Source organism: Erinaceus europaeus, chromosome 12, assembly GCF_950295315.1.
Source record: "Erinaceus europaeus chromosome 12, mEriEur2.1, whole genome shotgun sequence".
Taxonomy (NCBI): domain Eukaryota; kingdom Metazoa; phylum Chordata; class Mammalia; order Eulipotyphla; family Erinaceidae; genus Erinaceus; species Erinaceus europaeus.
In genome coordinates, this window is record NC_080173.1 from 53,494,417 (window position 1) to 53,522,355 (window position 27,939).

At 43.0% G+C, this 27,939-nt stretch overlaps 1 protein-coding gene across 3 annotated transcripts; it reads right to left on the minus strand.

Annotated features, from left to right (window-relative positions):
* Positions 1-313: 313 nt before the first annotated feature.
* SNF8 (SNF8 subunit of ESCRT-II) lies at positions 314-27,932 on the minus strand. 3 transcript variants are annotated; one of them, XM_060203664.1, is made up of 8 exons: positions 27,788-27,932; positions 27,384-27,434; positions 15,816-15,954; positions 8,912-9,016; positions 6,241-6,313; positions 4,619-4,760; positions 1,765-1,839; positions 314-575 (listed from the first exon to the last, which is right to left on the minus strand). In XM_060203664.1, exons 1-8 carry the CDS (start codon positions 27,839-27,841, stop codon positions 438-440), a joined length of 777 nt encoding a protein of 258 aa, XP_060059647.1. In that variant the 5' UTR covers positions 27,842-27,932; the 3' UTR covers positions 314-437. The 3 variants fall into 3 exon arrangements, with proteins under 3 accessions (XP_060059647.1, XP_060059648.1, XP_060059649.1); XM_060203665.1 differs by lacking the exon at positions 27,788-27,932 and adding an exon at positions 27,639-27,781; XM_060203666.1 differs by lacking the exon at positions 15,816-15,954 and having other exon boundaries at positions 27,788-27,847.
* Between the last annotated feature and the right edge of the window lie 7 nt (positions 27,933-27,939).

Sequence of the window (27,939 nt, forward strand, 5' to 3'; positions counted from 1 at the left end):
CTGTTTTCTTTGATTGCCATTTGACACTGACATCTGTTTTCTTTACACTCAGCTAAGTCTTATAACCTGGATAGAGAAAAGGTTTGACTCAACAGGTTATGATTTGTGGCAGGAGACAGGCTGTATTCATTCTTGCCCAGCTCTACCATAAACTTGTGGATAACCTGTACAATTCATTTTACTTGTGCTTGCTCTCAAATCTGTTACTCAGGTTATCATTGCTGGATAATGAGGTTTTCTCCAATAAAGATGCAATGTGAAGGCACTTTAGAAAAACAAATAAAGGCCGAAGAATATTGGGGGGAGAAAAAAATACTTGGAACTTTGTTTCTGTTTTTTTGTTTTGTTTTTTTTTAAACAAAGGTTCAGGTTTTATTCACCAACAGCTCCTCCCTTGTCTCCCAGCCTGCTGCTGTAATCCTTCTGCACTCCAAAATTCAGGGAAGAGCTTCTCTGGCCTCATCGGCTGTTATCTCCTGGGAGTAGAGGTCAGTGAAGAGAGCTGGCAACCAGTAGTGGGCCTCCCCTGGGGCTTGTAGGTCTAGCCAGGCCAGCCCTTCCTTCAGTAGGTGTTCCTAGAGGAAAAAAGCAGTAAGAACCACATGAAGAGAGATTCCACAAAGTAGGATAAATAATCCCCAAGCCTATTTTGGCACCTCGAATTTTCAACTGAAACCACATGAGTGCCTTCACATATTTACACAACCCAACTTCCATGAGCTGCTTGTTCTTGCCCTTTGCCTGAGGTGTGAAAAATGCTACTAAATCACTTAGGCTGTGCAGCTCGGGAATTGTAAAGAGAAGACTGGGGAGTTGGGCGGTAGTGCAGCGGGTTAAGCACAGGTGGTGCAAAGTGCAAGGACCGTCACTTAAGGATCCCGGTCTGAGCCCTGGATCCCCACCTGCAGGGGAGTTGATTGACAGGCAGTGAAGCAGGTCTGCAGGTGTCATCTTTCTCTCCCCCTCTCTTGTCTTCCCCTCTTCTCTCCATTTCTCTGTCCTATCCAACAACAATAAAACAACAAGAGCAACAAAAGGGAATAAGTATTTAAAAAAATGTTATTGAAGGAATGTAGGGATACAGAAATATTTACTGTATGGCTTTGAGCAAAGCAAAATGAGGACTGCTATTCCAGTTAATGATGGACAGATGTGGGTAAACCTCTCTAGAGAAATAAATGGAATGGCCATATTACTATCAGAACAGGCTCAGTTTCTAAGCTGTAAGTATATTCAAAATGGGTTGGTTCTATCTCCACTTAGTAGGTAAAATAAAATGTGCAGCTTAATTGCCTGTGTAAGGAGGAAATAAATACTCAAAATCAAGGCTCCAAATTCTCATGCTGTTCCTTCTTCATGCCACATTTCAACAATACTATGAAATTTGTATATATAAGATTAGATAACATGCAACATACCTAGTGTATAACTATACAGTTAATTCACTGTACTAACTTATTTCAAGTACAAACTATATATGAGCCAACTCAGTAGGCTCTGCAAATCAGAAGGGAGCAAGTATTGATTTCAGAGTAGCAGAGATAAAACCCTGGGTTTATATACATATCCAGGTTGGAGAAGCCTGCCTTTGTGAGTACTAGCTCTCTGCCATCTTCAGAGAAGTGCTGGGCTGGCTTCTGGTGGGGCAGAGGTAGTCTTCATGGCAAGAGGCCAGCAGAATGAGGCGGAAGCTGTGTGTAGTGCCCATCAGCCCACCTCCTATCTAAAGCCCATTTTCTCTAGACCATTCCAAAAGTCACATACCAACACCTGTCGTGCTCGCTCGGTCTCCCACTTAAGAGTGGCTTTGATGTCACTGACAGTCACATAGCCGCTTTTCTGAAGGAAGAATGAGGAATGAGTTAAAGAGTGTTTTCACAGGGAAAAAAAAAAGTTTTCACTTTGAACCCAGCTGCTGCCCAGGGCCACATTTATCTGGACCAGAGAAACTGCCCTTGAGCAAAGCCTAAGAGCACAGAGAAAAAATTTTCAGAGGTTCCAGCACAGAGAGAAAAGTGGTTTTTAGGCTCATGGGGATGTGGGGGTGGTTTCAATCTTAAAAAGTGAGGTTCTTGACACTTAAATATTTAGACTTTCTCAGACCTCTAGAGTATGAGGAGGAAAGATTTGGAATGAATAATTAATAAGAAATAATGGTAATCATAAACTATTCATAATCTAAAATATCTAGTCCTTGCTCTGCCTCACCCTACCCACGCCTCAATTAAGTCCTTCTCTTAGTTTTGTTGTGTATTACAGAATTAAGAAAACGGGGGGCTGGGTGGTGGCGCACGTGGTTGAACACACATTACAGCGCACAAGGACCTAGATTCGAGCCCCCAGTCCCACTTGCAGTGGGAAAGCTTCACAAGTGGTGCAATAATGCTGCAGGTGTCTGTCTGTCCCTTTCTATCACCCCTTTTCTCTCAATTTCTGGCTATCTCTATCCAATAAATATTTTATTTAAAGGGGAGTTGGGCGGTAGCACAGCGGGTAAAGCGCAGGTGGCGTGAAATGCAAGGACCAGCCTAAGGATCCCGGTTCAAGCCCCCGGCTCCCCACCTGCAGGGGTGTCTTTCTCTCCCCCTTTGTCTTCCTCTCTCCATTTCTCTCTGTCCTATCCAACAACAATGACATCAATAACAACTACAAAAAAACCCACAAGGGCAATAAAAGGAAAAATAAAATTTTTTAAAAAGTATTTAAAATTTTTTTTTATTTAAAACGAAAACAGGACTGGGCGGTAGGTAGCACAGTAGGTTAAGCGCACATGGCACAAAGCACAAGGACCGACAGAACCTGGTTCGAGCCCCCAGCTCCTCACCAGCAGGGGAGTCGCTTCACAAGCGGTGAAGCAGGTCTGCGGGTGTCTGTCTTTCCTCTTTGTCTTCCCCTCTGTCCTATCCAACAATAACAACTACAACAAGGGCAACAGAATGGGAAACATGGCCTCCAGGAGCAGTGGATTTGTAGTGCAGGCACCGAGCCCCAGTGATATCCCTGGAGGCAAAGAGAATTAAAAAATAAAAGGAAAGAAAACTGAGGGCAAGGGAGACAGTATAATGGTTATGCAGAGAGATTTTCTTGCCTGAGGCTTCAGGTCCTCAAGTCAATCCCCTGTATTGCCATAAACCAGAGCTGAGTAGTGCTCTAGTAAAAAAATAAATTTTTAAAAATTAATTAAAAAGAAAACTGAACATGTCTTTCCTTCCCTGAACATGACAAGGATTTATTTGGTCATGCTGAGGAACAGGAGGATGTCAAACAAGACTGAATGTTAAGAATCTATATGGTAGGGAATTGGGCAGTAGTGCAGAGGGTGACGTAAAGCGCAAGGACCAGCGTGAGGATCCCTGTTCGAGCCCCAGCTTCCCACCTGCAGGGGAGTCACTTCACAGGCGGTGAAGCAGGTCTGCAGGTGTCTCTCTCTCCCCCTCTCTGTCTTCCCCTCTCCATTTCTCTGTCCTATCCAACAATGATGGCATCAATAACAATAATAACTACAACAATAAAAACAAGGGCAACAAAAACGGAAAATAAATATTAAAATAATAATAATAAGAAGAACCTATACGGTGGTCCCAGAGGTAGCACAATGGTAAAGCTTTGGACTCTCAAGCATGAGGTCCCAAGTTTGATCCCCGGCAGCACATGTGCCAGAGTGATGTCTGGTTCTTACTCCTAAATAAATAAAATCTTTAAAAAAAAAAAAAAGAATCTATATAGTGGGCGGGGGAGATAGTATAATAGTTATGCAAAACAGACTCTCATACCTGAGGCTCCAAAGTCCCAGGTTCAATCCCCTGCTGGTACCACCATAAGCCAGATCTGAGCAGTGCTCTGGTGTTTCTCTCTCTCTCCCTCTGCATCTCTCTCAGAAATAAAATAGGGGCCGGGTGGTGGTGCACCTGGTTGAGTGCACATGTTACAGTGCGCAAGGACCCAGATTCGGGACCCCAATCCCCACCTGTAGGGGGAAAGCTTCACGAGTGGTGAAGCAAGGCTGTAGGTGTCTCTCTGTATCTCTCCCTCTCTATCACCCCTTTCCCCTTAATTTCTGGCTGTTTCTATCCAATAAATAAAGATAATTAAAATTAAAAAATAATAAAATACTTTTTTTAAAGAAAGAATCTATACGGTAATTTTAAGATGATATCAGTCTACCCAAACATATAGTTGTCTGCATGTCTGTCTACTCACTAGACTAAGCTTCCCAAGAGCAGGAACTACCTGGTAGCCTTTATATATCTAGCCCAGTGCTTCACAATAAAGGTTCAATAAGCAGAAATCTGAATAGTTCACTCTATTAGAAAACCTCAGCGAGGGCAGGGGTAGATAACATAATGGCTATACACAGAGACTCTCATGCCTGAGGCTCCAAAGTCCCAGGTTCAATCCCACCATAAACCAGAGCTGAGTAGTGCTCTGGCTAAAAAAAAAGAAAAAAGAAAAAAAAGAAAATCTCAGCAAACACCTGAGTAATGGGGAGGGAAATTATCAGGACTGCTGCAGAATCCCCTCCCAGAGCATCCTTTGTGCATGTGCACACACACACACACACACACACACACACACACACACACACACACACACACACACTCAGAAGGCACGCCAGTACCTCTGCCAGCTGCAACACCACAGTATGGTCCATATTGAGCTCAGCAGGAACGGATTGAATGAGGTAAGTGCCACCCACAGGGATAATGCTGAAACCAGTGCCAAGTGCCTTTAATTTCTTGATAGCTCGGATCAGGTCGTCTCTGAGGTGAGGGAAGAGTTACTTAAAAGACTACTCTTGACCTAGCTACAACGCAGTTTCAGCTCTGCCTGAGACAAGATACCCTGATGAGAAACTCAAAAGGCTAAGTAGTCTTTAACTATGCCAGTAAAGAAGATTAAAGGAAACTGAGTGGTGCTTGAACAGTCAGCAGAGATGGAATACAGGTAAGGAGATAGTTAATGGTTATGCAAACAATGTTCATGCCTGAGGCTCCAAGGTCCTAAATTCAATCCCCAGCACAACTATAAATCAGAGCTGAGTAGTACTCTGGTTAAAAAAAAAAAAAATCCAAAGACAATAGGAATAATATGAACTATGACAAAACAGAGAATGATCATTGAACGGTGGGCAGTGGTGCACTCAATTTAGCACACATGTGCAAGGATCCAGTTTCAAGCCTCCACTCCCCACCTACAGGAAGGATGCTTCGTGAGTGGTGAAGCCAGGCTACAGGTGTCTTTCTCTCTCCTTATCCTTTTCCCTCTCAACTTCTCTCTGTCCTATCAAATAAAAATAAAGTAGAAAAAAAAGGGAAAAATGGCCACCAGGAGCCATGGATTCATAGTGTCTGCATTGAGTCCCAGCAATAACCCTGGGACAATAAAAAATAAAATAATTGGGTGGGGGTATAGCATAATGGCTATGCAAAGAGACTTTCATGCCTGAAGCTCTCAAGTCCCAGGTTCAATCCCCCACACTGCCATAAGCCAGAGCTAAGCAGTGCTCTGGTAAAAAATATATATATATAAATAACTTTAAAAATTAAAATAAGAGTAATTATCTGAAAGACAACCCAGCTGATTATTACATTTAGAAATTCAGGTCCAATATGCCAGATTTCTTAGTTAACAATTAGCTCATGGGCAGGGTAGATAGCATAATGGTTATGCAAAGAGACTCATGTCTGAGGCTCCAAAGTCCCAGGTTCAATCATCCATAAGCCAGAGTTAAGTAGTGCTCTGGTAAAAGAAAAAAAAAAAAAAAAACACCATAGATCAAATAGGAAAAAAAGAAAGCCCACACATAATAGGTAGACCATGTACTCAACCCCCGTGATAGCCTTTAACCGTTTATCAAATTCAAGTCAGCTACAGAGGCAGGTAAGTCAGGTCAACTGACCCACAGGCTCTTCCCAGCCTGTCTCAGTGGCCTGCAATACTCTCCTTACCATCAAATAATCTTGAGTATACACAGTCCAAATATGTTTTCGAGAATCATACAAAAGTAGTAATAAAAATGCTAATAAGCAAATATACCAAAATGTTAAAATGCTTGCAATCTCTCCACTGAGAAATGAGAGCTTTAGTTTACTTTTTTAAAACCTATTCTCAGATTTCTAAACTAAAACTATTTTTTACTGATCAGAAAGAATAAAAATGATTTCAATACTAGACCAGATAGACAAGCAGTAAAAAAAAAAAGGAAAGATATCCATCGAAGAGTTTGGAAGCAAGACCTACTGGCTGACATCCTGGGCAAATTTGCCTCTTCCTTTCAACACCTGTTGATGTAACTCCTCCAGGGTTATCAGACCTATTGGAGAGGGAAACAAAAAGCAAATGGATTACCCCAATAGCGAAAACAACAAAACTTTGTGCCAGATGAGATCAGGCATGTTCAGGTTGGTATGGCTGTAGACATCAAACAGAAAACAACACAAGTGGTCCGGGAGGTGGCGCAGTGGCTAAGGCACTAGACTCTCAAACATGAGGTCCTGGGTCCCCGGCAGCACATGTACCAGAGTGATGGCTGGTTCTTTTTCATGAATAAATTCTTTTTTAAAAGTCCTTTTTTTTATTATTCCCTTTAGTTGCCCTTGTTTTATTGTTGTTATTATTGATGTCGTTGTTGGATAGGACAGACAGAAATGGAGAGAGGAATGGAAGACAGAGAGGGAGAAGAGAAGGATAGACACCTGCAGACCTGCTTCACTGCTTGTGAAGCGACCCCCCTGCAGGTGGGGAGCCGGTCATTGCGCTTTGTGCCACCTGTGCTTAACCTGCTGTGCTACAGCCTGACTCCCATAAATAATTTTAAAAACACACACACACAAAAGGCAGCAGCATCTCTGAGAAATGATGAGCGCGTGCTTGTGTGTGTGTGTGTCCAGGATTTTGTAGATGTATGATTTTATCACCTCATGTCTTTCTGATGGAGAAGGCAGAGCACCAGTGCTTCCCCCACTGCTACAGCACCTCCCATGTTAGACCAGGCACCACACAAATGGCAGGGCACCCTGTGTACCCTATGCGATGCCTTATTTTTAGGCCTGAACGTTCTCTTGACGTGGAACCTATGTATACATACAGCCAATGATTTATACCTTAGGTAAGCTTACTAGCTTTTTTCTTGTCATCAGACCAGGAGTTCATACCTGTCTGTGGTGACAATTCTACCGCTCCCAGTAGACTTTTTTTTTTAATCTTTAATTATTTATTGGGTAGAGACAACCAGAAATTGAGAGGGAAGAGGGTGACAGAGGTGAGAGATAGAGACACCTGCAGCCCTGCTTCCCCACTCGCAAAGCTTTCCCTTCGCAGGTGAGGACCAGGGGCTCGAACCTGGGCCCTTGCACATTGCAACATGCGCACTCAACCAGGTGCACCACCACCCAGCCCCTCCCGGCAGTTATTTATTTATTTATTAATATTTATTTCCTTTTTGTTGCCCTTGTTTTATTGTTGTTGTACTTATTGTTGTTATTGATGTCATCGTTGTTGGATAGGACAGAGAGAAATGGAGAGAGGAGGGGATGACAGAGAGGGGGAGAGAAAGACAGACACCTGCTTCACAGCCTGTGAACTGACTCCCCTGCAGGTGGGGAGCCGGAAGCTCGAACTGGGATCCTTACGCTGGTCATTGCTCTTTGCGCCACCTGTGATTATCCCGCTGCGCTACCGCCCAATTCCCTGAATTTTTAAAATTAATTAATTAATTAATTTTTTAATCTTTGCCTCCAGGGTTATCGCTGGGCTCAGTGCCTGTACTACAAATCCACTCCTCCTGGAGGCCATCTTTTTGCCATTGTTGTTGCTGCAGCTGTTGGATAGGACAGAGAGAAACTGAGAGGGGAGGGGAAGAGAAGACAGAGACGGGGAGAGAAAGAACCTACAAACCTGCTTCACTGCTTGTGAAGTGACGCCCCTATAGGTGAGGAGCCAAGTGCTTGAACCGGGATCCTGGAGCTGGTCCTTGCACTTTGCACTATGTGCGCTTAACCCAGTGTGCTACCGCCCAGCCTCCAGTTTTAAACTTCTTAAGTTCCACTAGACCACTGAATGTACATTTTAATACCATTGCTTATTTATTTATTTATCTATCTATCTATTTATTTATTCCCCAGAGCACTGCTCAGCTCTGGGGATTGAACCTGTGGCTTTGGACCCCCAGACATGAGAATCTCTTTGCATAACCATTATACTATCTTCCCCATCCTGTGTCACCATTTCTAAGAGACAGAAACTTGCTTGACATCATCATACCCTGGGGAGATAAGGTAGCCTTTAAAAAGGAAATCAGGGAGCCAGGCAATGACGCACCTGGTTCAGCGCATACATTATAGTGCAAGGACCCAGGTTTAAGCCCCTGGTCACGACCTGCAGGAGGAAAGCTTCACAAGTGGTAAAGTAGGGCTACAGGTGTCTCTGTCTCTCTCCTCTATCTCCCATGCCCCTCTCTATTTCTGTCTCTATCCAATAAATAAATAAATAAATAAATGATTCATTTTTTTAAAAGGAGGAAATCAGAAACAATACCTCATATATGAAAGGAAAAGACCCATCTCCCCCCTACTTACTCTCTTCTGTAACACGTAGGAGACTGCAACTCCCTTTCCTTATGCCGCTCCTTGCGCTTTGTGCCATGTGCGCTTAACCTGCTGCGCTACCACCCAACTCCCAAGAACTCCCTTTCCAAAGATCGTTGGAAAAAAAAAATTCAATAAATCCAATTACCCTAGGCGACAGAGACCTGTCACATATTCACAACCACATGAAGCAACAAAGATGCTTTTCAAGACCCAAGAACTCCCCAAGACCTTGCTGGCCTACAGACTGCAAAATGGGAAAGATCATCTTTCATTGTTTTTGGAAGTTCCAGATCTAATCCACAGGATGTAGCCAGCCTCCTCACCTCCATTCCGATGCTTCAGGGCCAGGCACACTTCAATAATCTGAACACCAAGTTCATAGTAGAAGTCTCCCACACCTAGCATCTCAGACCAAAATCCTTTTCCAGCTAAACGAAAAGCAAAAGAACACTCATTAGATTATACTTTCATTTTCAAAGCTAGATTGAAAACAGTCATTTCATGGGGAAGTCTTCCCCAGCCTAGCCTTTAAGACCTTCTGGCCTCAACACAACCTGACTCTTGGTTATTCTTCCTCAAGAACTGTCTCGGGGAGGCGGGTGGTGGCGCACCTAGTTGAGCGCACATGCTATAGCACTCAAGGACCTGGGTTCGAGCCCCCAGTTCCCAGCTGCAGGGGGAAAGCTTTGCGAGTGATGAAGCAGGTGTCTCTCTGTCTCTCTCCATCTCTAGCTTCCCTCCTCCTCTTAATTTCTGGCTGTCTCTATTCAATAAATAAAGATAATAATAATAAAAAAAGAATTGTCTCGGGTAGAAGGTAGATAGCATAATGGTTATGCAAACAGACTCTCATGCCTGAGGCTCCAAAATCCCAGGTTCAATTCCCCCGTACCACTATAAACCAGAGCTGAACAGTGCTCTGGTTAAAAAAAAAAAAAAAAAATTGTCTCAAGGTGAGGGCGGGGAGATTGCATAGTGGTAAAACACAGGACCTGCATGCAAGTGATCCCAGGTTCAACCCCCACCACCACCACCAGCCAGATCTGAACAGTGCTCTGGTAAGAATATAAGTAAATAGTAAGTAAATAAGCAAACAAGCAAGCAAGAAGGCTCAGACAGTTCTACAGGGTGGGCAGCCTAAGCCATTTCTGGGACTGCAAGACAGTTCACATGGGAGAATACCCACGTTGATATGATATGATCCAATTTAAGCCAGGTTCCCAACCCCTATCATACTGGAGTGAATTTTAGTGCTATATTATCTTTCCCTCTATCCCTCTATGTCTCCATCTGAATGCTGGATCAGAGTGGTGAAGACCCAACAATGAAAAAAAAAAAGTCATGACCCCATCTTCCCAGACAGTATTTTTAGTCCACGTTCCACCTCCATGTTAGCTTTCAAACTCAATCAAATATTACTAAAGTCATGGGCCCCTAGGAATATATCTAAAGACTTCCTACCTTCTAGGGGCCGGATGGTAGTGCAGCGGGTTAAGCATACATGGCGCAAAGCACAAGGACCTATGTAAGGAACCTGGTTCAAATCCCTGGCTCCCCACCTGCAGGGGGTCACTTCATAAGCTGTGAAGCAGGTCTGCAGGTGTCTATCTTTCTCTCCCCCTCTCTGTCTTCCCCTCCTCTCTCGATTTATCTCTGTCCTATCCAACAATGACAGCAACAACAACAATAATAAAAACAAACATAAACAAGGGCAACAAAAAGGGAAAAAATAGCCTCCAGGAGGAGGTCCGACGGTAGTGCAGCTGGTTAAGCGCACGTGGCACGAAGTGCAAGGTCTGGTGTAAGGATCCTAGTTTGAGCCCCTGGCTCCCCACCTGCAGGGGAGTTACTTCATAGATGGTGAAGCAGGTCTGCAGGTGTCTTATCTTTTTCTCCCTCTCCTTTTTCCATTTCTCTGTCCTATCCAATGACGATGACATCAATAACAATAGCAATAATAATAACTACAACAACAATAAAACAAGGGCAACAAAAAGTGGGGGAAGCAAAATTGAAAAAAAAAAAAAAAAGCCTCCAGGAGCAGTGGATTCGTAGTGCAGGCACCAAGCCCCAGTGATAACCCTGGAGGCAAAAAAAAAAAAGACTTCCTACATTTTTTCCACCCTAAAATACCTATTCTCGGGAGTCAGGCGGCAGCGCAGTGGGTTAAGCACAGATGGCGCGAAGCGCAAGGACCGGCGCAAGGATATCAGTTCGAGCACCCAGCTCCCCACCTGCCGGGGAGTCGCTTCATAGGCGGTGAAGTAGGTCTGCAGGTGTCTATCTTTCTCTCCCCCACTATCTTGCCCTCCTCTCTCCATTTCTCTCTGTCCTATCTAACAACGACATCAATAACAAAAACAATAACTATAATAATAAAAAAAGTTTATAAATATTATGAAAATGTCTAAAAAAGATGTAAAACTGCTAATAGTATTTATGTAATTATGGATCAGGTTCAGACTTCTGTTTTCTCTTCTTCTTTAATCACTGTTGATATTAGTTTATTTATTTACTCCACTGCCTCTGGGATGTCACTGCTCCAGGCCAACTATTTCAGATAGACTGAAAGAAACATACCGCAGCAGTGAAGTTTCCTCTAGTGCAGTGGGGGACTGGGTTCAAACTCTGAATCAAACACATGACTAATTAGGCACACTATACAGGTGAGCTATCTTGAAGGTGTTTTTTTGCCTCTAGGGTTATTGCTGGGTGTCTGCACTATGAGTCCCATGGCTCCTGGAGGCCATTTTTCCCATTTTGTTGCTATTGTTGTTGTTGGATAGGACAGAGAGAAATGGAGAGAGGAGGGGAAGACAGAGAAGGCGAGAGAAAGACAGACACCTGCAGACCTGCTTCACTGCCTGTGAAGCGACTCCCCTGTAGGTGAGGAGGCATAGGCTTGAACAGGATCCTTAGGCTGGTCCTTGTGCTTTGCACCATGTGCGCTTAACCCGCTGTGCCAAGCCCTTTTGTATACAGGGGAAAACCCTGCCCCAAGCCCTTTTGTATACAGGGGAAAAACAGCCATAAAAAATTCTACTGTGGGGAGTTGGGCGGCAGCGCAGTGGATTAGGCGCACATGACACAAAGTGGAAGGACAGGCATAAGGATCCTGGTTCAAGCCCCCAGCTCCCCACCTGCAAAGGAGTGGCTTCACGGGCAGTGAAGTGGGTCTGCAGGAGTCTGTCTTTTTCTCCCCCCTCTCTGCATTTCTCTCTGTCTTATCCAACAATGATGACATCAAGAACAATAATAACTACAACAACAAGGGCAACAAAAAGGAAATAAATAAATATTAGAAAAAAAAGTTTTACTGTGGGGGTGGTGCACTCGGTTGAGCACACATATTACCACATGCAAGCACCTGGGCTTGAATCCCTGCTCCCCACCTGGAGGGGGATGCATCACGAGTGGTGCAGCAGGTCTGAAGGTGTTTGCTTTTTCTCTCCCTCTCGCCTTTCAATTTCTGTCTGTTGTATCTAATAAAATAAAAAGGGGAAAAGGGTGGGGGGGAAACTTTGGTTTGCAGGAGCAATAGATTCATAGTGCTGGCACTGAGCCTCAGCAATAACCCTGGTGTGGGGAAAAAAATCTACAGTAGGGCCATAAGGATAGGTCACTAGGAAGAGTGTCTACTTTCTACTTTGCCATGTGTGTGATCTAGGTTCAAGCCTGATATCCTACCACACTAAGGGAAACTTCCTTTTTTTTTTTTTTTGGAAGAGTTTTGGTTTTGTTTTTAAATATTTATTTATTTATTTATTCCTTTGTGTTGCCCTTACTGATTTATTGTTGTAGCTATTATTGTTGTTGTTGTTGTTTGATAGGACAGAGAGAAATGGAGAGGGGAGGGGAATACAAAGTGGGAAGAGCGAGATAGACACTTGCAGACCTGCTACACCACTTGTGAAGTGACCTCCCCACAGGTGGGGAACTGGGGGCTTGAACTAGGATCTTTACGCTGGTCCTTGTGCTTTGCGCCACCTGCGATTAACCCACTGTGCTACCGCCCGACTCCCGTCTTTCTTTTCTAACCGATAAGGTTAGCTGAGTGGTAAAGCAGCAATAATTAAAAAAAAAAAAAAATCCACAGTAGCTTATTAAAGAGAAGATCAGGAACTCTAACTACTATGTCTGTACTGTAACCTCTCAATCTTCCCCAAAAGAACTGGGCCACTTAAACATTCTGCTAGGTGTGTGTTTAGGCTTCTCCAAAAAGCAACTCTTCAGATCCCTGCAGACCCTTCCAGAAGTGATGACAACCAGGTGAACTTCTGTACCTTAAAAAAACCCTAGGGGGAGTCAGACTGTAGCGCAGTGGGTTAAGTGCAGGTGGCGCAAAGCACAAGGACCGGCATAAGGATCCCGGTTCAAACCCCGGCTCCCCACCTGCAGGGGAGTCGCTTCACAGGCGGTGAAGCAGGTCTGCAGGTGTCTGTCTTTCTCTCCTCCTCTCTGTCTTCCCCTCCTTTCTCCATTTCTCTCTGTCCTATCCAACAACGACGACAATAATAACTAGAACAATAAAAAACAAGGGCAACAAAAGGGAATAAATAAAATAAATATTAAAAAAAAAAAAAAAACCCTAGGATAGTGAGTCGGGCGGTATCACAACAGGTTAAACGCAGGTGGCGCAAAGCACAAGGACCAGCCTAAGGATCATGGTTCGCGCCCCCAGCTCCTCACCTGTAGGGAAGTCGCTTCACAGGAGGTGAAGCAGGTGCAGGTGTCTATCTTTCTCTCCCCCTCTCTGTCTTCCCCTCCTCTCTCCATTTCTCTCTGTCCTTTCCAACAACGACGACTACAACAACAATGGAAACAAGGGCAACAAAAAGGAAATAAGTAAATAAATGTTTTAAAAACCACATGGTCATATCAATAAATACAGAGAAAGCCTTTGACAAAATACAACATCCCTTTATGATCAAAACACTACAAAAAATGGAAATAGATGGAAAATTCCTGAAGAGAGTGGAGTCTATATATAGCAAACCAACAGCCAACATCATACTCAATGGTGAAAAACTGGAAGCATTTCCACCCAGATCAGGTACTAGACAGGGCTGCCCACTATCACCATTACTATTCAACATAGTGTTGGAAGTTCTTGCCATAGCAATCAGGCAGGAGCAAGGAATTAAAGGGATACAGATTGGAAGAGAAGAAGTCAAATTCTCCTTATTTGCAGATGACATGATAGTATACATGGAAAAACCTAAGGAATCCAGCAAGAAGCTTTTGGAAATCATCAGGCAATACAGTAAGGTGTTAGGCTACAAAATTAACATTCAAAAGTCAGTGGCATTCCTCTATGCAAACACTAAGTTAGAAGAAATTGAAATCCAGAAATGAGTTCCTTTTTCTATAGCAACAAAAACAATAAAATATCTAGGAGTAAACCTAACCAAAGAAGTGAAAGACTTGTATACTGAAAATTATGAGTCACTACTCAAGGAAATTGAAAAAGACACAAAGAAGTTGAAAGATATTCCATGTTCATGGGTTGGAAGAATTAACATCATCAAAATGAATATACTACCCAGAGCCATCTACAAATTTAATGCTATCCCCATCAAGATCTCAAGCACATTTTTTAGGAGAATAGAACAAATTCTACAACTGTTTATCTGGAACCAGAAAAGACCTAGAATTGTCAAAACAATCTTGAGAAAAAAGAACAGAACCGGAGGCATCACACTCCCAGATCTCAAACTATATTATAGGGCCGTTGTCATCAAAACTGCTTGGTACTGGAACATGAATAGACACACTGACCAGTGGAATAGAACTGAGAGCCCAGAAGTGAGCCCCCACACCTACGGACATCTAATCTTTGACAAAGGGGCTCAGACTATTAAATGGGGAAAGCAGAGTCTCTTCAACAAATGGTGTTGGAAACAATGGGTTGAAACATGCAGAAGAATAAAACTGAACCACTGTATTTCACCAAATACAAAAGTAAATTCCAAGTAGATCAAGGACTTGGATGTTAGACCAGAAACTATCAGATATTTAGAAGAAAAATATTGGCAGAACTCTTTTCCGCATAAATTTTAAATACATCTTCAATGAAACGAATCCAATTACAAAGAATACTAAGACAAGTATAAACCTATGGGACTACATCAAATTAAAAAGCTTCTTCACAGCAAAAGAAACCACTACCCAAACCAAGAGACCCCTCACAGAATGGGAGAAGATCTTTACATGTCATACATCAGACAAGAGTTTAATAACCAACATATATAAAGAGCTTGCCAAACTCAACAAGACAACAAATAACCCCATCCAAAAATGGGGGGAGGACTTGGACAGAATATTCACCACAGAAGAGATCCAAAAGGTGGAGAAACACATGAAAAAATGCTCCAAGTCTCTGATTGTCAGAGAAATGCAAATCAAGACAACAATGAGATATCACTTCACTCCTGTAAGAATGTCATACATCAGAAAAGGTAACAGCAGCAAATGCTGGAGAGGGTGTGGGGTCAAAGGAACCCTCCTACACTGCTGGTGGGAATGTCAATTGGTCCAACCTCTGTGGAGAACAGTCTGGAGAACTCTCAGAAGGCTAGAAATGGACCTACCCTATGACCCTGCAATTCTTCTCCTGGGGATATATCCTAAAGAACCCAACATATCCATCCAAAAAGATCTGTGTACACATATGTTCTTGGCAGCACAATTTGTAATAGCCAAAACCTGGAAGCAACCCAGGTGTCCAACAACAGATGAGTGGCTGAGCAAGTTGTGGCATATATACACAATGGAATACTACTCAGCTGTAAAAAATGGTGACTTCACCGTTTTCAGCCGATCCTGGATGGACCTTGAAAAAATCATGTTGAGTGAAATAAGTCAGAAACAGAAGGATGAATATGGGATTCTCTCACTCTCAGGCTGAAGTTGAAAAATAAGATCAGAAAGAAAACACAAGTAGAACCTTAAATGGAATTGGCGTATCGCACTAAAGTAAAAGACTCTGGGGTAGGTGGGTGGGGAGAATACAGGTCCAAGAAGGATTCAGAGGACCTAGTGGGGGTTATATTGTTATATGGGAAACTGGGGAATGTTATACACGTACAACTATTGTACTTAGTGTTGAATGTAAAACATTAATTCCCCAATAAGAAAAAAATCAGGAAAAAAAATAATAAGAATAATTTTTTTAAAAAAGGAAAGAAACCCTAGGATAATATGGACCCCCTACAGACAACTCCTTACAGGCCAGAGGATCCACCCCAATGGTGGCACACATGTCCTGGAACTGCACTCGGAACTCGGGATTCTTTCGGATCTCCTGCTTGTGTTTGCTGGCAAATTCTTCCAGGTTGGTCTTGAACATGTCTAACTGCTTTGACATCTGTAATATGAACAAGAGAAAGATTAGTGACAACCCAGTCAGGTTATAATCAAAAGTCAAAAAATAGCATTAGAGACTACAAGGGCATGGTCTGGGAGGTGGCACAGTGGATAAAGCACTGGATTCCCAACCACGAGGTCCCAAGTTAAATCCCTGGCAGCATATATACCAAAAATGATATCTGGTTCTTCCTCTCTCTCCTATTTTTCTCATGATTAAATAAATTATTAAAAAGAGAGAGAGAGCCTCTCCTCTCCCGGATCAACTAGGAATACCAGAGGAGACCACCCGGACAGAAACAAGACAGGACTAGAATGACCACAGAAACCCAGTAAATCACCCGTGAGTACAAACACGCGTGGCTGGTGACAGAGAGGAGAGAGGGGCCTAAGGAGAGATTAAGTGACTGCTAACAGTTCAACAGTTTGTCAGTGGAGACACCACCTCCAGTCTGCTCCACCAACAAGGGGACAGCTAAGGGAGGAAAGGACTCCCCAGAGACTCACCAAGTGCAACTCTGAGTCTCCATTGCTACTACCCTCAGAATCTGGAGCAGCAACAGGGAGGGACACCAGGGTACAGAGATCTAACCGGGAAACTCAGGAGAAGACCTATACCTCGGTGGCATAGCTGAGGGGCTGTGAAAGTCTCTTTGCATAACCACTGGATTATCTCTGCCACACCCTGCTTTATCTCTTGGTCAGGAGTCAGTGATTAAGCTAAGAAGCCTATTGATAGTTTAAAAGCCCTCAGGCTCCCATAACCTACAGGGGGGGAAAAAAAAGGCTTTTACACCACTGAACTCCAACTCAGGGATTGAAAAAAACTGTTAACTTATATAAAATGGTTAAAACAACAAGAAAAAATATTGGAGACTCGAACCAGGACAAGAGTCCAGCTAAAAGTCCTCCAGAGGGTGAAGCACAAAACAACGAGTTCAATATCCAAACATTAGCCAAGGAAATAATAACAGGAGTGAGTAAAGAATTTGAAAAAATTGTAATCAGAAATGCAGGAACAATAAATGAGAATATGGAAGAAAATTCTAATTATCTCATGGTTATTAGAGAGCTGAAAGCTGAAATCGCTGAGCTAAGAAGGCAACTAGCTGAACAAGCTAAAACAGTATCAGAGCAGGGCAACAAAATAGATGAACTCCAGAAAGCAGTAGAGGGCAGAGAGAATAGAATCAATGAGGCTGAAGACAGAATTAGCAAGATTGAGGATGAATTAGAGACAACTAAAAAAGAAGTAAGAGATCTCAAAAAGAGATTAAGAGATGCTGAAAACAACAACAGAGTCCTATGGGATGACTTCAAAAGAAACAATATACGCATTATTGGCTTACCAGAGGAAGAAAGAGAAGGAGAGGAAGAAAGCATTCTCCAGGCCATAATAGCTGAAAATTTCTCTAGTCTAGACAACACCAAAGACATAAAGATTCAAGAAGCCCAGAGGGTCCCAAACAGAATTAACTCAGACCTAAAGACACCAAGACATGTCATACTTAGATTGGAAAGGAATAAGGATAAAGAAAGGATCCTCAAGGCTGCAAGAGAAAAACAAAGAGTCACCTACAAAGGAAAACCCATAAGATTAGCAGCAGACTTCGCCATACAAACACTACAGGCCAGAAGAGAATGGCAAGATATCTATCGAGTGCTCAATGAGAAAGGCTTTCAGCCAAGAATACTATATCCTGCTAGATTGTCATTCAGACTAGATGGAAGCATCAAAACCTTCTCAGACAAGCAACAGCTGAAGGAAGCAACCATCACCAAGCCTGCCCTGAAAGAAGTTCTGAAAGGTCTCCTATAAACAACCAGACCACCACAAATAGGACATATATCAAAACACTCTAAAACTCTACAAGAATGGCATTAAAATATCTTCAATCTTTGATATCAATAAATGTCAATGGCCTGAATTCACCTATTAAAAGACACAGAGTAGGAAGATGGATCAGAAAACACAACCCAACAATATGTTGTCTACAGGAAACTCACCTAACGCAACAAGACAAACACAGACTTAAAGTGAAAGGATGGAAAACTATCATTCAAGCCAATGGCCCACAAAAAAGGGCAGGAACAGCTATTCTCATATCTGACATGATAGACTTTAAAATACATAAGATTAAAAAAGATAGGAATGGACACTACTTAATGCTCAGAGGATCAGTCAATCAAGAGGACTTAACAATTATTAATATCTATGCACCCAATGAGAAGCCATCTAAATACATCAAACTTCTACTGAAAGAGCTACAGCAATATATTAACAGTAACACAATCATAGTAGGGGACTTCAACACCCCGCTATCTCAACTTGACAGATCATCCAGGCAGAAAATCAGTAAAGACATAAGGGAGCTAAATGAAGAGATAGATAAACTAGAACTATTGGACATTTTCAGAATCATTCATCCCAAGAAACTGGAATACACATTTTACTCAAATCCACATGGATCATTCTCAAGAATAGACCATATGTTAGGCCACAAAGACAGCATCAGCCTATTCAAGAGCACTGAAATCATCCCAAGCATCTTCTCAGACCACAGTGGAATTAAACTAACAATCAACAAAAGATTAGTAACAGTGCCAAAATGTGGAAGCTCAACAGTACACTTCTTAACAACTTCTGGGTCAAAGAGGAAATCAAGGAAGAAATCAAAATGTTTCGAGAGTTCAATGAAAATGAAGACACAAGCTATCAAAATATTTGGGACACAGCTAAAGCAGTCCTAAGAGGGAAGTTCATAGCTATACAAGCACACATTAGGAAACAAGAAAAGGCACAAATAAATAGCCTGATTGCACATCTTAAAGACCTAGAAGAAGAACAACAAAGGAACCCTAAAGCAACCAGAAGGACAGAAATTACTAAAGTTAGGGCAGAAATAAATAACATTGAGAATAGGAAAACCATACAAAAGATCAATGAAAGTAAATGTTGGTTCTTCGAAAGAGTAAACAAAATCGACAAACCTTTAGCCAGACTCACAAAACAAAAAAGGGAGAAGACCCAAATAAATCGGATAGTAAATGAAAGAGGAGAAATCACAACAGACACTGCAGAAATTCAACATATCATGCGAGGCTTCTATGAACAATTATATGCCACCAAGCTAGAGAACCTGGAAGAAATGAATGATTTCCTAGATACCTACCAACTTCCAAAACTAAGTAAAGAGGAAGTGGATAACATGAACAGGCCCATCACAGCTAATGAAATTGAAACAGTTATCAAACATCTTCCCAAAAATAAAAGTCCTGGACCAGATGGTTTTACAAATGAATTCTACAAAACCTTCAAAGAAGAACTAATACCTCTACTTTTAAAAGTCTTCCAGAAGATTGAAGACACTGGAATACTCCCTGCCAGCTTCTATGAAGCCAACATCACCCTGATACCAAAAGCAGACAGGGACACAACCAAAAAAGAAAACTACAGACCAATATCTCTGATGAACATAGATGCAAAAATATTGAACAAAATTCTAGCCAACCGGATACAGCAGTATATCAAAAAAATTGTTCATCATGACCAAGTGGGGTTTATCCCAGGCATGCAAGGTTGGTTTAATATACGTAAATCAATCAATGTGATCCACCACATCAACAAAAGCAAGACCAAAAACCACATGGTCATATCAATAGATGCAGAGAAAGCCTTTGACAAAATACAACATCCCTTTATGATCAAAACACTACAAAAAATAGGAATAGATGGAAAATTCCTGAAGAGAGTGGAGTCTATAAATAGCAAACCTACAGCCAACATCATACTCAATGGTGAAAAACTGGAAGCATTTCCCCTCAGATCAGGTACTAGACAGGGCTGCCCACTATCACCATTACTATTCAACATAGTGTTGGAAGTTCTTGCCATAGCAATCAGGCAGGAGCAAGGAATTAAAGGGATACAGATTGGAAGAGAAGAAGTCAAACTCTCCTTATTTGCAGATGACATGATAGTATACATGGAAAAACCTAAGGAATCCAGCAAGAAGCTTTTGGAAATCATCAGGCAATACAGTAATGTGTCAGGCTATAAAATTAACATTCAAAAGTCAGTGGCATTCCTCTATGCAAACACTAAGTTAGAAGAAATTGAAATCCAGAAATCAGTTCCTTTTTCTATAGCAACAAAAACAATAAAATATCTAGGAGTAAACCTAACCAAAGAAGTGAAAGACTTGTATACTGAAAATTATGAGTCACTACTCAAAGAAATTGAAAAAGACACAAAGAAGTGGAAAGATATTCCATGTTCATGGGTTGGAAGAATTAACATCATCAAAATGAATATATTAGTGGCGCAAAGCGCAAGGACCGGCATAAGGATCCCGGTTTGAACCCCGGCTCCCCACCTGCAGGGGAGTCGCTTCACAGGCGGTGAAGCAAGTCTGCAGGTGTCTATCTTTCTCTCTCCCTCTCTGTCTTCCCCTCCTCTCTCCGTTTCTCTCTGTCCTATCCAACAACGATGACAATAATAACTACAACAATAAAAAAAAAAAAATGAATATATTACCCAGAGCCATCTACAAATTTAATGCTATCCCCATCAAGATCCCAAGCACATTTTTTAGGAGAATAGAAAAAATGCTACAAATGTTTATCTGGAACCAGAAAAGACCTAGAATTGCCAAAACAATCTTGAGAAAAAAGAACAGAACTGGAGGCATCACACTGCCAGATCTCAAACTGTATTATAGGGCCATTGTCATCAAAACTGCTTGGTACTGGAACATGAACAGACACACTGACCAGTGGAATAGAATTGAGAGCTCAGAAATGAGGCCCCACACGTATGGACATCTAATCTTTGACAAAGGGGCCCAGACTATTATATGGGGGAAGCAGAGTCTCTTCAACAAATGGTGTTGGAAACAATGGGTTGAAACATGCAGAAGAATGAAACTGAATCACTGTATTTCACCAAATACAAAAGTAAATTCCAAGTGGATCAAAGACTTGGATGTTAGACCAGAAACTATCAGATACTTAGAGGAAAATATTGGAAGGACTCTTTTCCGCATAAATTTTAAAGACATTTTCAATGAAACGAATCCAATTACAAGGAAGACTAAGGCAAGTATAAACCTATGGGACTACATCAAATTAAAAAGCTTCTTCACAGCAAAAGAAACCACTACCCAAATAAAGAGACCCCTCACAGAATGAGAGAAGATCTTTACATGCCATACATCAGATAAGAGTTTAATAACCAACATATATAAAGAGCTTGCCAGACTCAACAACAAGACAACAAATAACCCCATCCAAAAATGGGGGGAGGACTTGGACAGAATATTCACCACAGAAGAGATCCAAAAGGTGGAGAAACACATGAAAAAATGCTCCAAGTCTCTGATTGTCAGAGAAATGCAAATCAAGACAACAATGAGATATCACTTCACTCCTGTGAGAATGTCACACATCAGAAAAGGTAACAGCAGCAAATGCTGGAGAGGGTGTGGGGTCCAAGGAACCCTCCTGCACTGCTGGTGGGAATGTCAACTGGTCCAACCTCTGTGGAGAACAGTCTGGAGAACTCTCAGAAGGCTAGAAATGGACCTACCCTATGACCCTGCAATTCCCCTCCTGGGGATATATCCTAAGGAACACAACACATCCACCCAAAGAGATCTGTGTACACATATGTTCTTGGCAGCACAATTTGTAATAGCCAAAACCTGGAAGCAACCCAGGTGTCCAACAACAGATGAGTGGCTGAGCAAGCTGTGGTCTATATACACAATGGAATACTACTCAGCTGTAAAAAATGGTGACTTCACCGTTTTCAGCCGATCTTGGATGGACCTTGAAAAAATCATGTTGAGTGAAATTAAGTCAGAAACAGAAGGATGAATACGGGATGATCTCACTCTCAGGCCGAAGTTGAAAAACAAGATTAGAAAAGAAAACACAAGTCGAACCTGAAATGGAATTGGAGTATTACACCAAAGTAAAAGACTCTGGGGTGGGTGGGTAGGTAGGTAGGGAGAATACAGGTCCATGAAAAATGATGAATGAAATAGTGGGGGTTGTATTGTTAAATGGGAATCTGGGGAATGTTATGCATGTAAAAAAAAAAAAAAGAAGAAGTAGAAACGCAAAGCAGAAATTGACTGAGTTTGGAGTATGGCACCAAAGTAAGAAAGCAGAAGTACACTAGAGTTTGCAGTGAGTACCTCCCTAATACTTCCTCTCCACTTTTCCAAGCTTTGGGTCCATGATTGCTCAACAATTTGTTTGGCTTTGTATGTTAACTCTCTTTTCAGTCACCAGGTTCCAGGTGTCATCAGGATGCCGGCCAGACTTCCCTGGATTGAAGACCCCACCAATATGTCCTGGAGTTCAGCTTCCCCAGAGACCCACCCTAGTAGGGAAAGAGAGAGGCAGACTGGGAGTATGGACCGACCAGTCAACGCCCATGTTCAGCGGGGAAGCAATTACAGAAGCCAGACCTTCTACCTTCTGCAACCCACAATGACCCTGGGTCCATGCTCCCAGAGGGATAGAGAATGGGAAAGCTATCGGGGGAGGGGGTGGGATATGGAGATTGGGCGGTGGGAATTGTGTGGAGTTGTACCCCTCCTACCCTATGGTTTTGTTAATTAATCCTTTCTTAAATAAAAATTAAAAAAAGAGAGAGAGAGAGAGAGAGAGAGAGAGAGAGGGAGGGAGAGAGTATAAGGGCCCAGGTTCTAGCCCTTAGTTCCCACCTGCAGGTGCAAAGTTTTTTTTTTAATTAATTATTTATTTATTTATTTTCCCTTATGTTGCCCTAGTTTTTTATTGTTGTAGTTATTATTACTGTTGTTCTCATCGTTGTTGGTTAGGAAAGAGAGAAATGGAGAGAGGAGGGGAAGACAGAGGTGGGAGAGAAAGACAGACACCTGCAGACCTGCTTCACCACCTGTGAAGCATCTCCCCTGCAGGTGGGGAGCCAGAGGCTTGAACAGGGATCCTTCCGCCGGTCCTTGTGCTTCAGGCCATGTGCGCTTAACTCAGTGTGCTTAACTCATTGTGCTACTGCCAGACTCCCAGGGGCAAAGTTTTACAAGCGAAGTAGGGCTGCAGGTGTCTATCTCTTTCCCTCTGTCTCCCTTCCTCCTGTCTCTAATAAATAAATAAATAAAAATTAAAATCAAAATAGCTCCCTGGCCCAAAAGTGGATAATACAACCTACTTCCTGGGTCCAAAAAGTGGTGCAGTGGATATAGAATTGGGCTCTCAAGGGTCAGACAATGGTCCAGCCAGTAGAGAGCACATATTACCATGTACAAGGACCCTGGTTCAAGACCCTGGTCCCCAGATGCAGGAGGGATGTTTCACAAATGGTGAAACAGTGCTGTAGGTGTCTCTCTTTCTCTCCCCCCCTTTTTTAAACAAGAGCACTGTTCAGCTCTGGTGTGGGGGACTGAACCTGGGACATTGGAGCCTCAAACGTGAGTCTCTTTGCATAATCATTATTCTGTCTACCCCTGCCCTCTTCTCCCTCTCTAATATCCCCCTTCCCTCTCAATTTCTCTGTTTCTACCCAAAATAAATAAAATATAATAAATATTAAGAACTAGATTCTCAGGTGTAAGGGCCTGAGTTTAATCCTTTACATCCGTGGTCCGAGAGGTGGCAGTGGATAAAGCATTGGACTCTCAGACATGAAATCCTGAGTTCAATCCCCAGCAGCACATGTACCAGAGATGTCTAGCTCTTTCTTGTTGTTGTTAATGATGTCGTTGTTGCTGGATAGGACAGAGAAATGGAGAGAGGAGGGGAAGACAGAGAGGGGGAAAGAAAGATAGACACCTGCAGACCTGCTTCACCGCCTGTGAAGCGAATCCCCTGCAGGTGGGGAGCCGGGGCTCGAACCGGGATCCTTAGCAGGTTCTTGTGCTGTTCCCTTTCTTTTTAACCTCTGCTTCTCCTTCACATATGTATTGTCAGCAGAAATGAGGTACCATAATTGTTTCCTCAATTCCAAAACACACATTACTTTACACAAGTTCCTGTTCTGAGGTCAGGGTGCACCAAGATACATATCTTTTTGTTTTGTATATAGCTTTCTATTTTCAGGCTTTCAATTTTAGTACTTTTCAGGCTGGTGAAACAGCTCACTTGAACAGTATGCAGCTTTGCCAGGTGCATGACTGAGGTTCAATCCCAACCCACACCTCAGGAAGGAAGCTTTGGTACTGTGGTTTCATTCTCTCTCTCTCTCTCACTGTGGTTTCATTCTCTCTCTCTCTGCCTCTCTCTCTCCCTCTGCGCCTCTTTGTCTCCATCTAAAACAAAAAGTCGTGCTTTTCTTTATCCCAGTGAAATAGTTATTAAGTTGTAGACTTGTATAATAATCCCTTTTATCTTTTTTAAATGAGGGAATTGTTTGTTTATTTATTCTTTATTTATTTACTTATTTATGTTTATTCCCTTTTGTTGCCCTTGTTGTAGTTTTTATTGTTGTCGTCGTTGTTGGATAGGACAGAGAGAAATGGAGAGAGGAGGGGAAGAAGACAGAGAAGGGGAGAGAAACATAGACACCTGCAGACCTGCTTCACCGCCTGTGAAGCGACTCCCCTGCAGGTGAGGAGCCGGGGACTCCAACCAGGATCCTTATGCTGGTACTTGCGCTTACGCCATGTGTGCTTAAGCCACTGCGCTACTGCCAGACTCCCATTTTTTTTTTTAATCACTGGGGCTCCACCACTTTTTTAGAAAGAAACAGTGGACTAGGAAGTAGCACAGTGGAAAAACAGGGATGTATGGTCCAGGAGGTGGCGCAGTGGATAAAGCACTGGACTCTCAAGCATGAGGTTCTAATTTCAATCTCCAGCAGCTCATGTACCAGAATGATGTCTGGTTATTTCTGTCTTTCCTCTATCTTTCTCATCAATCAATAAATATTAAAAAGGGGGGGGCTTGCAAATATGATGTTCTGAGCTCAACCCCTAGCATTCTCTGGTTCTTTTTATTTCTCATTAATAAATAAATCTGAAGGGGAGAGGAGGAAGGGATGAAGAGAGGAAGGAAAGGAAGGGAAGGAAGGGTGGGAGAGAAAAACACCATTATTATCAAATCTTCTCCCAGGGTAATGGGAGCATGTTTTGAACTTCAGTCCATGTGCATGACAATACAGGCACTTTCTCAGGTGAGGTACTCACTGGACCTTTGTTGGAGAATTTTTGTTTTTAACTTTCTTTTTTTTTTTTCTTTTTCTTTTTTTTCTTTTTTTTTTTTTTCCTCCAGGGTTATTGCTCGGTGCCTGCACCATGAATCCACCGCTCCTGGAGGCCATTTTTCCCCCTTTTTGTTGCCCTAGTTGTTGCAGCCTCGTTGCGGTCATTATTGCCATCGTTGATGTTGCTTTGTTGTTGGATAGGACAGAGAGAAATGGAGAGAGGAGGGGAAGACAGAGAGAGGGGGAGAGAAAGATAGACACCTGCAGACCTGCTTCACTGCCTGTGAAGCGACTCCCCTGCAGGTGGGGAGCCGGGGGCTCGAACCGGGATCCTTAAGCCGGTCCCTGCGCTTTGCGCCACATGCGCTTAACCCACTGCGCCACCGCCCGACCCCCTAACTTTCTATTTGTATTACTCCTTGTCTTCTCCTAATTAACAAAGCCTATCTGCTACCAGACCAAGTGTAATTAATCCGCCCCTGTGCCAACACCTCATATGCTACATATTAGCAACTTACACAATACACAGTTACCACTTTAAATTGACACCTAGGTAAGAGAGAGAACCAGAGCATCACTCTGGTACATGCAATGCCCAAGACAGAACTTAGGACTTCATGCTTAAGAGTCAACACCTTAGCCACTGCACCGCCTCCCCAGCCACTATTTCCTCAGTTGTAAGGCACATTTCCCTTGAATCTGTGTCTTCACCAGTTACAAATGAGTAAACTCAGTGAATGCACAGAAAAGGGAAGTGTAGGGGCCAGGTGGTGGTGCACCTGGTTAAACACACACATTACAGAAAAGGGAAGCATTAGAGAAGGAAACTGTAGGAGTCACATGGTGGTGGCATGATGCCAAAGGTAATACTTTCATGTTATTCTTTTGTGTTATTTCTTCTTATTATTATCTTTATTTATTAATTGGATAGAGACAGCCAGAAATTGAGAGGGAAGGTGGTAACAGAGGGAGAAAGACAGAAAGACACCTGCAGCCTTGCTTCACCACTCACAAAGCTTTCCCCCTGCAGGTGGGGACCAGGGGTTTGAAGCTGGTTCCTTGTGCATTGTAGCATATGTACTTAACCAGGTGCACCACCACCCAGCCCCTTTCATGTTATTCTTAAGCATTTAAACTAAAATCTCCCAGGAAGGGATGGCACACCCTCTACAGGGCACTGGGTACAATGCACAAGGACCTGGGTTCAACCCCTGATCCCCACCTACAGTGGAGGGAAAGCTTCATCAGCTGTGAAGCACTGTTGCAATGCACACACACACACTCTCTCATATATATATCCCTTTTCCCTCTCAATTCAGTCTCTATCCAATAAAAATAAGTAAAATTTAGATAACTAAAACCTTCCACAGATCTAACTCAAACAGTCCTACCATTTATTACCATGTATCCTTTTTAAAAATTATTTATTTATTACTGGACAGAGAGAAACTGAGAAGGGAGGGGAAAATAGGAAAGAGACAGAGAGACCCCTGCAGTCCTAATTCACTCATGAAGCTTTCCCCCTGCTGGTGGGGGCCAGGTCCTTGAGCACTGTAATGTATGTGCTTAACCAGGTGTACCCCCATGTATCCTTGAAAAAATCAACACCTTAAATCTAACCTGGGAATAACAGAGTTTTTTCCATACAGAATTGTCAGGAGGAATGTAATAGGATGGGGGGGGGGAGGCTGGGAGGTAGTGCTTTGAGTATGACACCAAATTGGAAGCATGAGATCTGAGTTCAATCCTAGGCATTCCATGTGCCAGAATGATGGTCTGGTTCCCTGGTTCCTGCTCTCACCCTCCCTCCCACATTGCCATTCTGCCTTGTGTTAATCAATAATTAAAATGCAAAAAAAAAAAAAAAAAAGGAAATGGACAAGTGCCAGGACATCATAAGATCATAAGCACGTAATCAGAGATACTAGTTATCACCAACATTAGCAAGTCACGTAGATCTGAGCAGCCCCAAAATCAAACTTGCCAAATGCCCCGCTTTTGTTGTTGTTATTGTTTGCTGTTAACCAGAGCACTGCTCAGTTCTGGCTTATAGTGGTGCTGAGGATTGAACCTGGGACCTTGTAACATCAGGCATTAAAGTCTTTTACCTAACCATTACGCTAGCTCCCCAGCCCCAATACCCTGCTTTCGATTCAATCCAAAGAGCTTAATTCACATCAAGTATCCTATTTAGTTTTGTCAGGTCTCCCTTTCAGCATGGAGCCCTCTAACCTACTCACCTGTGCCAGCTGGTCCTCAGCCAAGACAGTCCCTCGCTCTTTATACTTGGCCTGTCAGACAAAGAGACCACCATGAGATGAGAGTGGACGCTGTGGGCTCTCACTTGTACTAACTCAGCTGGTGTACAAAGTGGGTCTCTCTTACACGCCCCCCTCCCAGGAGAGGAATGAGCAAGTAGAATAGAACAGACGACTCATCCGTAGTTGAATTTGGGGAAGCGGGGAGAATGGCTAGGAGAGTATGGGGGTGCTGACATTCCAGTCCACCGGAAGCTGGAGAAACTGGAGTCCCAGGAACCAAGAGCCCGTGTCAGATTTAACAGGAGGCAGTATGAGGACACAGGGCTCTGCATCCAGTCTCTCGCCGATCAGACGTGGCTGTGGATCGGCTTCCTTCCCCTCACCTCGGCAAGCTTCTTCTTGGCGATGGCGCCAGCTCCCACCCCGCGGCGATGCATCCCGCCCTGGGCCCGCGGGCAGCCCCGCTGCCCGGACCCAGGGTTTTCAAGTGCCGGGATCCGCCGTCTACTTCCCCAACGCGGAAGCGCGTGCTGCG

Excerpts from the sequence above, each read along its gene's own strand:
- SNF8 (XM_060203664.1), bottom strand. The coding sequence starts at position 27,841 with ATGCATCGCCGCGGGGTGGGAGCTGGCGCCATCGCCAAGAAGAAGCTT. Across the intron at positions 9,017-15,815 it reads TGGGGTGGATCCTCTGGCCT|CTGGAAAAGGATTTTGGTCT; the intron begins GTAAGGAGTTGT and ends CTTTTCGTTTAG. Across the intron at positions 1,840-4,618 it reads TGGTGTTGCAGCTGGCAGAG|AAAAGCGGCTATGTGACTGT; the intron begins GTACTGGCGTGC and ends TTCTTCCTTCAG.